Source organism: Paramisgurnus dabryanus, chromosome 8 (genome assembly GCF_030506205.2).
Source record: "Paramisgurnus dabryanus chromosome 8, PD_genome_1.1, whole genome shotgun sequence".
NCBI lineage: Eukaryota > Metazoa > Chordata > Actinopteri > Cypriniformes > Cobitidae > Paramisgurnus > Paramisgurnus dabryanus.
Genome location: NC_133344.1, coordinates 15435112 through 15453207, shown reverse-complemented (window position 1 = coordinate 15453207; position 18096 = coordinate 15435112). Strand labels below are relative to the sequence as shown.

The 18096-nt window shown below is 37.3% G+C and overlaps 1 protein-coding gene across 2 annotated transcripts in view; it reads right to left on the bottom strand.

Moving 5' to 3' along the window:
• Positions 1–17443, bottom strand: part of st14 (ST14 transmembrane serine protease matriptase) — a 43450-nt gene extending 26007 nt beyond the window's left edge. Inside the window, exons 1-3 of one of the 2 annotated variants that reach the window (XM_065280648.2) lie at positions 17182–17443; positions 1349–1490; positions 45–208 (exon numbers count right to left, since the gene is read on the bottom strand). In XM_065280648.2, coding sequence (XP_065136720.1) covers positions 45–208; positions 1349–1490; positions 17182–17205 — 330 coding nt within the window. In that variant the 5' untranslated portion in view covers positions 17206–17443. The remainder of the gene's footprint in view (positions 1–44; positions 209–1348; positions 1491–17181) is intronic. The other variant, XM_065280647.2, reaches the window with a different exon arrangement.
• Between the last annotated feature and the right edge of the window lie 653 nt (positions 17444–18096).

The window sequence follows — 18096 nt, the reverse complement described above, 5'->3', positions numbered from 1 at the left end:
GATGTTTTCTGTAAGCTGCATGTGTTTATGTGCTCAACACTCACAATTCCCTGCAGATCCCTCGCCACCTGTTGGAATTCCGGGCTTTCCGGGTTGTCATAAACTGAGCTGTACTCGGGTTTAAGTAGTTTAATTTGTCCGCTGTAAACCAGCATGGACGGGACCCGTTTCTGAATGGTGGAGGTGTCTTCCAATTCTTTAGTCCTGACTGAGAAAAAATAATAATATTGATATGCAGTAATATCATAGACCAGCAGCAGTGCAATTTCTATTTTGTAGTAGACATATGACAAAATAACATCATTGCATCTACATAAAATCATTTACAGATGCTTTTATCCATAGTAACTGCAAATGTATTTAATATTTTGCCAAAAATAAGAGTGGGGGCAATCTGTACTGTAAGTATCAATGGGTGTAGCACAGGGGTTCTCAAAGTCCGGACTCCGGTCCGGATCCGGACCCGACGGGAACTTGATCCGGACCCGCGTCCACTTCATATTACAAGTGCATTAATTTCTATGTGATTGATAAATGTGCATATTAAACTTGTAAACCATTCGTTTAGTTTTGTTTCTTTTTAGATTTAAGAGTATTCCTGGTCCGAAAATAAAACGAGTTATTTAAAAATTTCCTGCGTGACGCTGTAGCCATCACACCCAGATATTATGCACAGCTACTTCATGTACTACGGCTTTTGATCATTAAGTCCTTATCAATCTGAAATCACTGTTGGTTTGAGTCGTTTAAAACATGCATTTGAAAAAGCAACACTCGTCAATAATCTGTATACATATTCTTTATTATCATGAAAATACCTGAAAAGGTTTGAAGAACAGCAATATAAATATATCCTTAAGAAATTTCCTGGAGCTGCGTGTGTCTGGTTCTTCGCTGATTCTTCGCATGTTAAGTTTCTGCCCGAGAGCGCCCCCTGACTTTTGGATGTAGCGGCATTTCACCGTTATTCATTGAAAAGCATAGCAAGAATCATAAGCCAATTTATAGGTGCACCCCTAATTTTGGTCAGTGTCTCTGCATACCAACCACACATTTTTTATGTAATTAGGTTGCTCTGTATTTTTCACCTGGTTACTTTTGGAATTATTCTTGTGTTTATGTTTAAAAAATTTTTTTTACTTTAAATGCAAAATACACTAATGTTTTTCCCAAACTATTTGTGTTGATTTGTTATATAAACAAATGATTTACATAAAGTTTTTCCGGACCAATGAAAATGATAAGAATTCATATTTGGACCTTTGAATGTAAACTTTGAGAACCCCTGGTGTAGCATGACGATAGTTTGACGTATATTTGTTTTATGGTGAAAAGTAAACCTTTGTACCAAGAAAGAGCCACACGAGAAATCCGACCACAGCGGCCACTACCAGCAGAGCAACAATGACCCCAACAATGATATGCGTCTTCCTTTTTGATGCGACCTTCTGCTGATTCGTCATGAAGGTGACCTGCTCATGGTTGCCACCCTAAAACAGGACAAAGAAAGCATTTCATAATAAATAAAACATCACATTGATAGAGAATCCCCAACAGTATTGTGTGACTGTTGCAGTTTAAAGGAGATTACACAAAGAAGAATAGATGGATTTGTATAAAAAAAAGGATGTTTCTGCACACACACAGGCGGCTCATTGTTTGATAGAAACACATTTAAAAGTGCATTTTTTAGGTTAGGAGGGATTTAAGGTTGTGATCTCACTTGGAAGTCATTGAACACGACACATCAAAGAAATTCACATCATAAAAGCCGACCATACGCTTTGGTATTTTTTGTTTACTGTTAAAAAATGCCAATGCAAATGCAAAGCGAGCCAAGACTTTGTTTTTTTCCCCTTTTATGATCTGGCTCAAAAGAACCAAGAGAACCAACAAGTGTGAACATGCCCTAAATTGTCACTAAATGTAACCAATGGCATGAACCAAAGGCATGAAGATTTACAAAGAGAAACAGAAAGAAAGGGACACAGGAAAATGGGTGACATCTGTTTAAATATCTTAAATGAAACTAATAACAGTTCAGACAAAGTATCCTGCCAACCAGCTTTTTTCTCTTTCTCGATATAGAGCCACAGTCTATCTAGACCAACATTTCCTTCCTGACACCCATATAAACTAAACACCAAGAGCACTGTCAACTCATTAACCACATCGTTACAACACACCAACTAAGCATATTTGCATTTGTTATTTTGAGAAGAAAACACATATAGAATTGAAGTCTTAAGCAAATAGTTTTCATCATGATGTTGTTCAACCAAAAATGAAAATTCTGTCATCATTTACTCACCGTCATGTTGTATGAGTCTTTATTCTGTTGAACACAAAGAAACATATTTAAAAAAAATAATGTCAAGCACACAGTTGACAGAACCCATTTACTTCCATAGTAGTAAAAACAAATACTATGCAAGTCAATATCTACATTCAACTGTGTGCTTTCCATAATTTATATAAAATATCTTATTTCACATTTAGCAGAGTAAAGAAACTCATACAGATTTAAAACAACATGAGGGTAAGTAAATGACAATTTTTTTTTTGGATGAACTGCCCCTTTAACTTTCTAAATTTTAAGCCGAATGTTAAAGGCGGAGTGCACGATGTTTGAAAAACACTTTGGAAATGGGAGTCGGGCCGACTACCAAAACACACTTGTAGCCAATCAGCAGTAAGGGGCGTGTCTACTAACCGACATCCTTGCCGGGGTTGCGTATGTGTGGGGCGGGTCTATCAAAAGAAGGTCCAGATTCTATTGGGGTAGGGGCGTGTTTGTTAAGTGATTTCAAATATCAACATTGGCTTTCAAACAGTGTGCACTCCGCCTTTAATGACTAACTTTAGAAAAAAACCTATATTTTTTCATTTTTCTTATCTTCCATTAAAGAAGTAATGTGAGCTAATGAGTGAGCATATGATAACAATATTTATTTAAATTTAATGAAGGTTAAACCTTAGCCAATCAAGATAAAATAACTGCATTATTTTACAAATTCATACACATTTATGACCATAAATCACAAAAATACTCAATGTCCAAACCGGAAAATCTATGCATGTTTAAAAATGGTCATGCACAGGGGTTTGTCAGATTGGTGTGAATCAGCCTAATATCTTCATTAACACAAGCCAAGACTGGTTTCAGCAGATTGCAGCATCACAACAGGTTAGGCCCGTTTGTGTGACCTTAAACACACATACAGACAGTTACACAAATGTACGGTTGCCGTTTTATTCATAAAGCTGTAGTGTAAAGCAATTAAAAATATGTCCAACCTGACCTTATTGGATCAACGTAATCATTTTTGGTTCATTTTCTTCATACCAGGCTAAAATCGAGGCTTTAACATAACAGCAAATCTCAGTCCGCACAAAGCCCCTTAACCTCAAGTATGCAATAGTAACAGTAATATGGACATCATTTCACAGTTCTGGGTTTGTTTTGCTATGAATTATGCCACAATTTTGCTAGGCGTGTTTAGCGAACCTCTGTGAGATGGATTGATTGCACAGGGAGAATTCCCAGAGGATTCAACCACCAAAAGTACCAGCCTGACAACTACAGCTGGAAACCAGCCTGCCTCCTCTCTCATTTCTCCTTTACACACATACACAAATTCTTAACTCCACAAAAAAAAGACTATAATTGTCCATAAATCACCGATACCCCACCGCAGGGCCATCACAGCGGAGCTAAACAGGGACTGCAGTATAATCCAGAGCTTCACGCACTGTGCATTGTGCATGTAAGGATAGGGGTGCAATTAAACAGCGGTTAAAAATCTGAGCATCTATGCCCTAGGAGAAGAGGAATCGGAAGATCATTAAAATAGCAAGAAGCGCATTGGTATTATATCAATTTGTCAGACTTGTTAACCCCCCTTAAGATGTGAGCACGATTACATCAGCACATGGCGATAACTCACAGCAATTAAAGTCATTTTTACAGAAAGCCGGCTGGCACCCGAGCTGCTTAAATGAATTTCCTTAATAGCTATCATGGCATAAGATTAAGAGAATCATCGGGGAACGGGGGGTCACTTGCTGCTGTGTGTCTCTGTTATCACTCACAGTGATCACGGCCTAATAATGCCATTACACGACGTGATACTAGCCATAACCCTCTGCAAACCGCCATAGTGAAGAAATATCGCTTTCGGTTTGAGCCATAAGCTAAACTGTACGGTCTCTTTCTCACTTTTATTAGCCAGGGTAGACAAATCTAATTAGATGGCCCTTCACAGGTGTAATCTGCATAATGCAAAGCTGCGTTCATTCTGTAAAGTAAGAACTGCTGGGGAAATGGAGTGATAAGACAGTAGATATCGAGCTTTAAGCTGAAACAAATAAATATATTACTGCATAAAGTCTCAGCAGCAACAACATAAACAAATGGCTTTTGTGGAACTTAACTTTCCAATAAAAAACTTTAGCAATAAAATCAATAACAACAAAGTCCTCTTAGAGTAGTTTATTTCTGATAACAAGCAAAGTAAGAGTTAATTACCTTTGTTGAGATGTCTAACGTGTATCGACTACTATGAAGCTAACGTTACTGTGTAAAATTAATGTAATACAATATTAACTACAGATCCTTGAATTCTTTAGCCTGGCTCCGCCCTCCTACGTGCTTCCGCTTAATTTTCATTTCGCTTCAGCAGTACGTCTGGGATTGCTTTATAGTTTCGTTTTCTCCTGCAAAAATCTGCAGGACCAATCAGCGAACAGATGGGGGTGGCTAAGAACGATGACGTTGAGGTTATGTGTCAGTTTGAGTTGTAGTTCAGTAATGGCAGCGGAGAAAGACGTGAGAAAATCTATTCGGTCCGTTGTTGCAAAACTGCAGAATATACAGAAGTTAAAGCCGGAGCAAGAACCAGGTTTGCTAAGTTTTGTTTGTCTGATTATTCTGACTTGTTGTTTTCGGACGGTTTCGGTGCATTATATACGTCACGACCACACGTTAGCGATTGGCTTTGACAGATCCTGAGTGACTCTGGGGAGATCCAGTAGTTTTAAACTTTAACAATGGACCCTCCTTAACGGAAGTAACGCTTTGCAATGGAGCGTGGCCAGACTCTCTGTACAAATGAAATGAATGTACGAGAGTCTGGTTGGACCAGGCTATGAATTCTTGCCTGGCTGCCAAAACTCTCTTCACCTCGGTGATCTATACTCGTCTCCCCTAGTCTTTATGAAACTGAAACATATTATTGTCAACAAAGTATTTGTTTCAGGAGGTCAGTTTAGACAGTAGCCAGACTGATAAACACATACAGACTGTAAGTTAAAGAACATAATAAAACAGGAATTGATCTTTGTACTTGGTACAGCAAATGAATAAGAGGTTGAACTTAAAAAAACGTAATTTATAGCCAATGAAACATTTTAGAGCAGAGCATATTTCGAAATCACAAATAACATTTATTATACATTTCCTGAAATTTGCCTGAACTTTCCAAGATTGTGACATCAAACCGTGATCCTGTTCTTCCTCCCTTAACTCTTTCCCAGCCAGCATTTTTCATGATTTTCACAAAAGTTGAATGCCTCCCAGAAAATGCACTTTTTTAAATATATAAACATACAATATATTAAATAAAAGAACAGACCCTCTGCTTTCAAACAATGAAAAAAAAACTTTCATCCATCATCAGTTCTCTTTTTATCACCTCTAATATGGGTCGGTTTCTTAAAAAATACCACATTTTGAGCAAAAAGCTGGGATAATTCCATTTTTGTGAAGGACTTTTGATAGAGATCAGATGCAGAGCGATCCTCAAAACGTACACATACATACAGCTGTTTACCCTAGGGCAATACTTTCGAGTTTTATATAAGTTGTTGATGTGCGCCACCTAGTAGATAATAGCGGTATTGTGGATTGACGAGATAACTCGTCAATGGGGGGAAAGAGTTAAAGACTACACTCGCAAGGCCAAAATATAGTCCATTTTCTACATGTACGTGGGGTTCGCATAAAGTGCGCGTAATTAAATTTTTGTCATCAGAAGAGTGCGTGCATGTGTGCGCAATTGTACGCTGCTGGATTTTTGAATCCTGCGTACATTGTACGCGTAGGTTGTGCATGTGTCTACGGGAGAATGTAGTATGTAGCAGGATATGCATTGTATTTTGTCACAATGTGCCCAACGGAGCGGTTTCAGACTCAAATCTGACTAGAATTGAGTATGACAACGTCAGGTACATCATATTGGTACATCACAGGTACACATCTGTCCCTAAATGGTATATACTAGCACATTTGAATAGGTACCATCCCAATGACAACTTCTGTACCTTTTTCCTGAGAGTCTACTCACTTTGAATACCTGTGATTTGCAAGAAACGACAAATATTTTAAAATCCCAGAAAAAAACACATATTGGGCCACAGTCAATGGTGTAGTAAAGATGTTACAGCCTTGAGGACAGATGTGTAGTGATAACTCATTGCAAGGTGTGGCATTTATGAAATGTTGGACGTCACCTATGTATTCCCTATTACTGTTTACCACATGGTACTGACTGACTGCAAGAAAAAACAAAACCCGTTCAACAGGCTTACAAATTCTGAGAATTTTTTTAAAAGATCACATACTGTGCATCCAGCATATAGGACTAAAACTTCTAGCAGATGTGGTTTGAACTTAAAGTTCAGTTTATGCAATTTTCAGACATGTTTATCCAAAGCAACTTACAGTGCATTACAAGCTATGCATTTTATGAGCATGTGTGTTCTCTGGAATCGAACCCACAGCGTTTTGTGCTGCTAACACAGTGCATACCACCAGAGCTACAGGAATTTATTGCAATGTTTTCTGTATTTGCAGTAACTGAGGTCTAGCACTTTACTTGTCCACTTCTCTATCTGCTATAATTATTCAAACATAAGTTACTAAAATAAAAACCTATCCAGTGTTTCCCACAGGATTTTGAGAGACTTGTGGCGGTGATGACGTCACATTCTAATTAGCATATATGTGACGTCATCACGTGTTTGCGTTTGATCGAGTGTTGGCACCTGAAATATGTTTCACTTCTACTCTTTGATCTGTCACGTTATATTGGATTTTAACACAACTGATTGCTATTATTTACATTTTATCAGTTCTGTTGTCAGACATAAAATGAGCAGACTATAGCCCTATTCGGATGGGATTAGTTTTACGGTTGTAGATGGCGTAATGTAATTTTACCACAGGACGTCTGTAATATTGATGGTCAATTCGGACGGGATTAGAAATCTCAGTTAAACATTCAGAAATGGGAGGGGTAACTCGATTGCGCAGCAGGTCACCTCTCTCGTCGTCATGTGCACGTTGCTTCTTGATATCAACATGACACAGACGAGAAAAACTCGAAACACTGTGTTTAATTTCAGTTTGGGGAGAACGTCAGTTTCAGGAACAGTTCTGTGCCTCTGATAAGTGAATTTGACTTTTTAAAGTTTGTGTCGTGTTATTCAGGAACTGACTTGCCACTGACTTGTTTTTCGCCTAGAATCCAAGTAAATGCTTAACTTAAGCGCTTTTATATTTGAAAGAAACCCACAAAATAACAGGAAATTACGAAACGTACGTGCATGTTTACAGCTGGTCTATAAATCACCATACATTTACATTGAAGTCTTACTGCTGTTGCTCTTCTCATCAATGTCTTGTTATGAGACCCTTTTTATATAAATGCGAGTTTTATTGTCGCGTATAGCGCCGACAATTTGGTGCAAATTCAGAAATATGAGAAAATACACAGTAACTGTAACACAAATTACTACAAAACACGTGCGCAGTCATATCGCATTATAGAGAGGGAGAGAACAGGTGTGTGTGGGAAACACTAATGCTAACCTTTCGTCAAGTCATCGCCGTCTTCTCTGTCAGTAAAATCTGTGACTGTTGACGTTTACGCGAAAAAGGAGGAACGGACATTGAAACACCGCCACCTTTTCAGGCTCATGTGTGAGAGAGAGAGAGAGAGAGAGAGAGAGAGAGAGAGAGAGAGAGAGAGAGGTCGCGCGCGCTGCATGCAACATAGAAAGGGAGGGCGCGCTGAGTACTTGCAACAATGAATAGACCCTTTTACAGCTCACGTGATCAAATAGCCTGCGCGCGCATTTGGGCAACGGAAGAAGTGTTATTCCCCATTGGTTCTAACGTGGTAGCAACTCAGAAAGTTTATTAAAACGGTTTCCCAGCATCAAATTGTCTGGTTGTTGCGTTTGGTTGCTCAAATATAATATACTAATATACGTATATATGTATCTGGCAACTTTATTTTTGGCCATCTGCTAACGTCTTCTATCCACTCCACTATAGTACACGGATCTGGTAGCTGTGTTGAAAATGTTGATAAAGTCAACTTTTTTAAAATAACTTACTGTTTGTGTTGCTTCACTGCTGATTCTTACGATACTTCCGTTGCCTAAATGCGCGCGCATACGCTGCCACGTCATCATTGTGTACAAACAGTAAAAGGGTCTATTAAGACGTTTTTAAACAGTAAAATATAAATGTAAATGGGGATCATGAAAAATCTATTTGTGGCGGCCAGCGCTGATTCTGTGGCGGTGCGCCACGAGTAAATCAACGTATGGGAAACACTGCTATCTGCCAAGGACATAACATGTAAAATGTATAGGTTTTTGTGCAGCAAAAACACCCAATTATCAAGTCAATTGTATGTTACCCTTGTCATTCTCCCACATCAAACTAGCATTAATGCTAAAGCAAATGCTAACAGTTACTAAACATACTTGAGACTAATTTCACAACATTCATGTAGTTTGACGTCATGACCATTTTCTGTCTGTCAGTTAGCAAGACTTGGGTACTATTAGGGAAGCATTTACAACCCACAAAACCAAGCCTACGACATTTCTTCAAAGTCTAGTTGGCTTGTATTGCTGACACAGAGTTCCATCACTAACTGAGTCAGTCGGTTGGGAAGTGACCAAGCAACTTTTTAAACAACATCGTGAGACATCTCCTGTGGCAAGCTGAAAAAATTTAACATAGTTACTGCTGGCAATTATGGAATGTTATTTTTGAATGCGGAAGTGACTGGTGTATTAACACGCGAGACTTCTTTTTATATAGCCGGCCGGTAGAAAACCATGTTATTGAAGCACACACAAAACATGATATGAAAATCCTGATAGAAATCACTAAGTTAACTCTTTCCCTGCCATTGATGAGTTAACTCGTCAATTAAGAGGAAACGCTTCCCTGCCAATGACGAGTTTCTCTGGCAATCCATAATACAGCTATTATTTATCCACCACATGCCACTTATGCAACCAGGAAGCAACCCCTCCCCCCAAACAATTCAGACGCAGTGCGTGTTTTGATCATTGCAAGTCTTTAACAAAAATTTACTATCTCAGCTTTTTGCTCAAAATTTGGTATTTTCTAAGAAACCTACCCATATTTGAGAGGTAATAAAAAGAAAACAAAGGTGGGAGGAAACTTTTTTTAAAGCAGAGAGTCTGTTCTGTTCTCATTTGATATATTGTATGCAAGGCCGCCTTAATGCACGGGCTTACCTGGGCTGAAGCCCAGGGGCCTCCCAAGTTCAGGGGCCTCCCATGTTCACGTTCATGATGAGCTGAAAATGTCATATTGTTTTGTAACTTGTTAGGTTTTCTGTCAATCACTTTAAATGCACGTTCCATGGCTGCTGATTGGTCCGTAGTAACTTACCGTGAAATAAAATATCAGACGTAACGGATTTTCCGCGTAGCCTAATGCAATTAAGTGCGCGTTGTCAACTTGGCCTTCCTGCATGTTAGACTGAGTGTGACAGAGAAACGGGAAATAATCCATCAACAAATGAAAGAGTAATTTCGGAAATTTCATAATAAGCACCAGTGAGGTGCAGGTCTCTCTCTCTCTTTCGCGCGCGCGCTCGCTCTCTCTGTGCTCGTGGAGCTGAGTTTCTGGCATGCAGAAGTCTCTCTAAACGTGCGCAAGAAACTGTGCCGCCAAATAAAGAAAGGAGTTCCCGCACATAATGCTGTTAGTTGTTATAAAGTTTAAGTTTACTCGCGTTTATATCAGTGACGCGTGCGCACCTGGAGCGATGCAGTTTGACGCGGCATTAGCTCACAGTACACACATCTGTTGGTTTAGAAAGACGAGAAAGAGACGCAACGGTAAAGGTGCAAGTCTAAGAAAGAAAAGAGCGACAAGACCATCTCAAATGATCATCCCCTGATCGCACCATTCATATTTATAATCTCCTTATCTAAAGATCTTATATACAGGTATGTTCCCTGTCTGTTTTGTGCATATTCATACGTCTTCGTTTTACATGCGTATGCATAAACACTAAATACAATGCATAATATTTCTTCAATAGCCTACAAAATAAATAACAAACAAGATTCTGTCTATAAAGACTTATCTTTTGTTATCATTAATGCATTTAACAAGATTCTGTCTATAAAGACTTCTCTTTTGTTAACATTAATGCATTTTCACTTTAAAACTAACTTTACTTCTTATATTGTTAAAACTGTGGTTAGCATTTAGTTAGTGAGTGGGAGTTTTCTGCAATTTTGTATATTCCAAAAACTATATAAACATAGAGCTTATAAACATTCTCTCACACATTTTGGTTTTATTTTCACCACAAGTTGCTGTGTGTGGTTGTTAAATAAAGTGTCTTGTGTTTATGCTGAAGTGGGCTCAGTGATATGTTAATAATGATATTATGGTGTTTTCTGGGTCAAAGAGGGAAAACTCACTGTTGTATGTCTTGAATGAAACTAATGCATTTTGTGATGTAGATTACCTAGATATTACACTTTTTTTATTAAATAAGACTATAAATTGAGGGTATGGGGGGCCTCTAAAACCTCTCAGCCCCAGGGCCTCACATTAGGTTAAGGCGGCCCTGATTGTATGTTTAAATTTTTAAAGCAAATTTTCAGGAAGGCATTCAATTTTTGGGAAAATAAACAAAGCTGGAGCTGGCTGGCAACTTTTTTTAACAAAACGCTGGCGGGGAAAGAGTTAAATGATTCAAATGTAAACAAACAAACATACAAACAGTTTATATGTATATCTATCCATCCATCCATCCATATATAAAATATGGCAAAGGACCATAACATTTAGGGCAGTGTATACATTACAATTTTGTAAACCGATGCAATATACTGAAATATTAATAATTTTAGGAAACATGTCATTGAGAACACACTAAAATATGCAAACCTTAGCAAAAAAATTTGGCACACCGCCATGCCATGTACTTCCTGCCACTGTTTAATTTCAGAAATATAAAGAATTCTATGTAGTGGTCGGGATTTAAAGTCCAACACAGTATTGACAAACAAAATATTCCAATACCCCAAAATTGTTGATATTTTTAACCCATAATGGGCAAATATTGGACAGAATACTGGCTGGTTTAAAACTTACCCCATGCTGGGTTAAAATGATCCAATGGGGGTTGTTGTTATGCAACCATGGGTTATAATAACCCAACAGTGGGGCTAAAACAACCCAACATTGGGTTAATAATTATTATAATATTTATAATAATTGATAATAATTATTATAACTACCTTCAATTTTTATCAATATATATTTATTATTTTTTTTTTACAATTAATATTTACCCATGGCTCAAAAATAACCCACCCATTTTTAGAGTGCATGTATCAATAATTTCTTGAACAACATGTTCATTCAAAATTGCATGTGGTCCAAGGAGGCGTGGCTTTTGACTGCGATTTGCAGTGATAGTGGGAACGGATGCCTTTAATGTTATGAGCATTTTCCAAATCGGCGACTCCACCTTCAAGTCCTTCCCAAACAGGGCCTTGATGTTACGCTGAGAAACTGATGACTGAGAACTTGAATGTTAAATTGATTATGATTTATCAAGTCATACTGCTTTGTTAATTAATAAACAGGGAAACAAGAGAACAAGAACTATTAATCATTTATAAAACTGACATACTGAACCAACACTGCATCTCAACATTGTTACCTTGCGTTACTCTTTTCAAAAAAACTTGTAAGAGGTCACAAATGTACTAAAACAGCCTAGGGAGGAAAGAGAAACAGGATTACAAAGACAAGGCATAAATTAAGTTCGGTCTACGACGCAATACTTTCATGTCAGTTTCAGCTCGGTCTTGTCGTAGTGGTTTTTTTTTCAGAAATGAATTCTACCACCACAAACTTCCTTCTTTGGGTAAAAATAGAAAAAGTCAGACGCACTCTGGTCAATAACTTTATCACGTTACCAAAAACTGCAGGCAGACATAAAAGGAATGCAGTTCAGAGTCAGATAAGGACATGACGACACACATAATCTCGGTGTGGGAAAACAGGGTACTGAACTCAGCTCTTATGCACTGTATTAGAGGCTGACATTTTTTCGGGAATCCCACGGGTCACGGGAACCCCGCGGAATTGGAAACAAAATCACTATTTATCACGGGATTGGGACGGGACAGGAAAAAATGTCAGCGGGAGTGGGCGGGACCGGGCGGGAATCGTAATAAAACTATGATACCCAACTTTATACACAAATATACATTTTCTATATATAAACTCTGGTTATATATTGTGTGCGTGCGTGCCTGTGTCAGACCTCCCAAGTTGTATCATCGGCCAATGAAGATCTATAAAACAGTCTGCATAAAACAGATTGCTGCTCAAACAATGAAGTGAATAAAATGACAAAACCAGTCCTAACAGAGCATAATGTCATCTACACCAACACAAATACAGTATTTAAAGCAATCTTTCTTAAAGATCAATCGAACAGGATATTTTATCCCCAAAAGTTTGTGAGGGCAAGAATGACAGAATTGTCATTACTAACTAATACTACAGATCTGGGTTGGATCAGAATGTTCCTAACAATACTATCAACCTCTGCATCTGGAGCCCACATCTCAACAAAAAAAACTAATTATAGCCAACCTAATTTAATGGCATTGGCCTAGAAGAATTAAAAGCAAAAAATAACAGATCTATAAAAAAGCCATCGTTAGACATTTCTCTTACCTATAAAGTCTGAAGACTTCACAGAATATTTTTGTTATTTTCTATCTTTAATAAACTGACAGTTTGATGCAATTATTAAATGTGTTATTCTTTAAGAAAACTAACCTTCTATAACAAGGGCTTTCTGTATATACAAGAGCCCAAACCAAAACAATGCAAGAGCTGTGCTTCAAAATACTTAAGGATAGTAGCGATCAAGTTACAACAGGCCTGAAGACCTGAAGAAACTCCAATACATGGAAATCTAGAGTAGGTAGGTGTGTCTCACAATAACAGTACATATCTGTCTTCCCCTAATGCAGTAAAGGTCTTAGTTATGTGCACATAATTTTTTTGGATTGGTTCTCAAAGAAGCAACTGGAGATGCTGCTTGGAACTCTGCTGTGATGTGCTAACAAAACCATACAGAGTTTACAAACCGGCCTTTTATTACCAGCAAATCTGAAGTACTCCCATAAGACCCCTTCGGCCTTTGAAAACTTTTGCCAACTAACTCGTTTGACATTGCACTCAACCTCACTTCATCATCTTTGAAAACGATTAGAGGCATACACCCTAAAAACAAACGGTGCTAAATAGCACTAAAAATGGTTCGCTGGCTCAAAATCATAGGGGAACCATTTTAAGTTCCGTATACAGTAGCACCACCATATTGTGCTATGTAGAACCATATCTGGTGCTATAGTGGTGCTATATCACAACCAGGTTCTTCATAGGTGATTTATAGGTGTTATATAGCACTAAAAATTGTTCCCCTATGATAAAAAGCTTTTAGTGCTATTTAGCACCATTGTAAGCTTCGCGCCTACTAGTGGTGTAATGGAAACGATTGTTATTTTAGCATTAGAACAAAATTCAAAAAGGTAAAATAGTGGAATTGATTCAAATTAATTATCAGCGCCGACGCAGTCGATTGTATCGACCAATTGCGACAGCTCTAATTAGAAACACAGAAATCTCTAATGTTGCAGTAAATTAGGTAACTATGTAACAACATTCCAGCAACGTTAGTACGCAAAAGCACCCTTTAGAGGAGTTTCTGACACACGTTTTTAATTTTAATTGCGCACCTGTTTATATGGATACATCCATCTAATTCAAATCAACTTATGAGGAGCTCAGATGCAAAAGCTTCTAAACGCCACCCCCGTCAAAAATAAGATAATGATATTAATTGAATACTCTTAGCACGTTTTATACGTTCATTAATAGGGCTGTGCAAAAATATACAGCTAACTATCGTGATAATTTTTTCCACGATAGTGTGTCGATATAAAAAAAAAACATAAAATCCCTCTGTGTGCGTCAAACAAGCTCCTCCACCGCTGCTGTAGTTGTTGCTCTTCAGTTGTCTGTTATATACGGCCATTCGGCCAATGTCTCAGAAGTAAGCGGGAGTGATAAAATGGCAGAAAATGTTAAAAAGCCTACAGCTTTCAAAGCCGACGTGTGGAAGCACTTTGGCTCAAAAAAAGTTGTAAAAAATTCAGCTCTATTTTTTTTTACATTTTTGATAAAGAAAAATCGTATCATGATACATTGTATCATGCCATATGTATCGTGATACGCATTGTATCATGAGGCCCTTGCCAATACCCAGCCCTACTCATTAAATACTTTCACTTAAAATCTGCTTAATCCTGGCCTTAGGCCATTCAGAAACACTGGTTTATTGTCAGAATCCATTGGAGTCTAATATAATATGCTGGAAACAAAACATGTCAGTTGGTTTTGCATCTGAGCTCTTCATATTTTACAAATTTGGTCATGCTTAAATGACACAGAGCTAATGCAAAGTCAAAACAGAGCCTAAGAAATGACTCATTATGTTGCAAACATTTATAGGACACACCTGTGTCATGGTATAGTTTCTGCTTAGCTAATGCAGGCAAGACAATAAATCTATAGGCAACTGCATAATGCCAGAAACCCAGGATAATGAAAAAAATCTCACATAACCGCCATCTTTCTATCCATCCATCTATCTATCTATCCATCTATCCTTTATGTTCATGGAGGATGTTTTCTCATGTTGACCATATTTACAGTAAAACGAAAACATGATGGCATTTTAGTATACAGTAAAATGATTTGCCTGTTTTTAAACTTAAGAAGAAACTAATTTACACAAGTATCTATATACATTGCGTTATGACATGGGTAAATCACATTCTGATAAAGATATGTATACTGTACCTTATAGAAATGACTCATGTTGCAAACTATTTATAGGACACACCTCTGTTATGTTATAGTTTCTGTTAAGCTAATGTAGCCAAGACAATACATTTAATCTATACTGCATAATGCCAAAAATCTCACATCATAAAACATAACCTCCTTTGAAGCACCTATCTATTTATCCATCTATTTATATATCCATCCATCCTTTATGTTCAAGGGAGATGTTTTGTCATGTTGTCCCTATTTAAAATGAAAACATGACGGCATTTTAGTTTAAAATTATTTGCTTGTTTTAAATTAAAGAAAAAAAACTACTGTATAAACACATGTATCTACAGTATACACATTGCTTTATGTCATGGGTAAATCACATAGTGATAAAGATATGTATACCTTGTAAAGCACTGTAAAGCACTTTGAATAAAAGCATCTGCAAAATTTAAATACAAATCTGCACTGTGCAAAATTATGTAAAATCAACATATATTTTGTGTTACTTTAAATTAACATATTAGGTTAAACAACGTCAACTTTGTTTTTAAGTTGTCAACTTATCACAATTCAAAACTTAAAATAGCAGGTTGAATTGCCTTGCAAACCCAAGTTGTTTTAACTTCATTTTTTTACAGTGTAGTAGGTGAATGATTTATTTAAAAGCACACCACTGGTATTGGGACTTGAAAATACCTGCATAAATCGGAAAAAAAAATTGCATTTTGGTACTTTTTTTGAAAGACAAACAGCAAAAATGAAGCTGTGAATGTGACAAATAGGATCAAAACAATTACCTGACATGAAAAGACACCCCAGATGCATCAAACACAACCACATAAGACAAGAGACAAATTGCCACTGAATAAATCTCTTATAATCAATTTACCCCCAAGCAACGTGTCTGTTGGCATTTTTTTATTTTCCTATAGCTCAACTGGCAAAACATGCTGCTAGCAACAGCAAAGTCAAGGGTTTGAGTCCCAGTATCAACAATAAAGTAAACCATGAATGCTTTTTGCAAGTGTTATTTGCTTTAAATAAAACCTGTCAAATGAATAATGATGCCAGGGGTCAATACACATACTATGCCACTCTCACAAAGCGTTTTCTTGGGTAAATCAAGCTTATTTCATTGCAATATATATAAACGCATAAAAACTGTTCTCAAACTAACAAGCAAGGATATTCTGTTAAAGGTCTGTAATGCATTAAATATTCAGCCGAAAAGATAAGACATTTAACCTTTACTGACACTAGGAACTCTATTAACAGACATACACAGAATTAGCTACAGTGAGGTTATCATTTTTTTCTCATCTCAACCTTCTGGTATTAACAGCAATGTCATTTTCCTGTCTAATACTGATATGCTTAGCTATGCAATCAAGTAGCATTTAACTGCAGACCTCACAGTCTCATAAAACACTTAATTTCAATACATCACCTTACCTCAGGTGTTTCTCCTGGCGCGTGCACATTCTCTTGTTTACGTACCACATGTTGATTTATTAACTTAACTGTGTCAAATTCTTACAGTTTTTATAACAGACATTTGCAACTTTTATCGCATGTAGTTTTAATATGAATATATATGTGTGTATGTGTGTGAATAACCAACTTTATTTGACCGGTGTAAGAAAAGTGATGGATTAATGATCACGCGGAACTGCCACATCTATCTGTGTGAAACATCTCGAATAAGTATCTTGGCTGAAAAGTAAATTGAAAGGTAGCTTACATTTAACTTACTATCATTGTTAATCTATATTTTACATAATATCTAGTTAAAATACTCGACCAAAATCAGCCTCCACGTGTAAACGTATTCAAATATCTTTACAAAGGTACTGAACGAAAAACACCTGTCTGCCCTTTAACACTGTCGACCTTGACACAGACAATATTGAAGAAAACACAGACAAGTTCGTTTTAAGATTAAATAAATAAAGACTTACATGTTCATACACGGCAGAACTCATGTTAACCAAGTTCCGCGTCCAAATCCACCACACAAACAAACAAACAGAGCAGAAGACTGCGCTCCTCGGTGTGTCCTTCACAACAACCAAGCCGGTGATTTCTGTCGGTTCCGAAAAGTTTTAGAAAAGTTTTACCAAGCTTAAAAGAAGTTTATTACTTGTCAGAGATTCAAAGAGCGAAGCACTCTTGACTTGTATCACCCTCCCACCTGCGGGCAAAATTGAGTTTCGTTGCGCATGACAAACCAAATAAGGTGCGACTTCCGGGACACTCCGTCATTCCTAACGCACAGGTAGGCCAGTGATAATTATGCTGCGTTCCAGGCAACCTGTAACCCGTAAATAACGACTTCAAAACCACGACTCACTACTCTGAACTGGGAGTACATCGATCTAGTACGAGTTCACGAGTGGGAAGTCACGGGTTTGACTGCCGTTCCAGTGCACTTTTCACAGGTAGAAGGTTGTAAAAACACGGGTTATAGGCTGCCTGGAACGCATACTCCCTGTTCAGAGTCGTAAATCGTGGTTTGAAGTCGTAATTCACGTGCTCAAAAACCTGCCTGGAACGCAGCATAGTGTGGAACTCATAAAGTGAAAATCATACACTGATTGACCCATCTTGGTTATTGTAGGGGTTAATTTTTTTAAATAAAGGGTAAATTCAGGTAGATTTGGACACTTTTTAAATTGTTATGAGTTAAAAGCTGTCCCAACATGACTGCACTCGCCCTACTTCTAATTTACATGCAAAGATTTCATTTATTTACCGTAAATAAAGTAATTGATTAGTTTTTCTAAAACGTACAACATTCATAACGTATATGTACAAAATTGTTAATTTTACTTAAATTGACTTTATTTCAGATTTATTTTATATACATTTTTAAG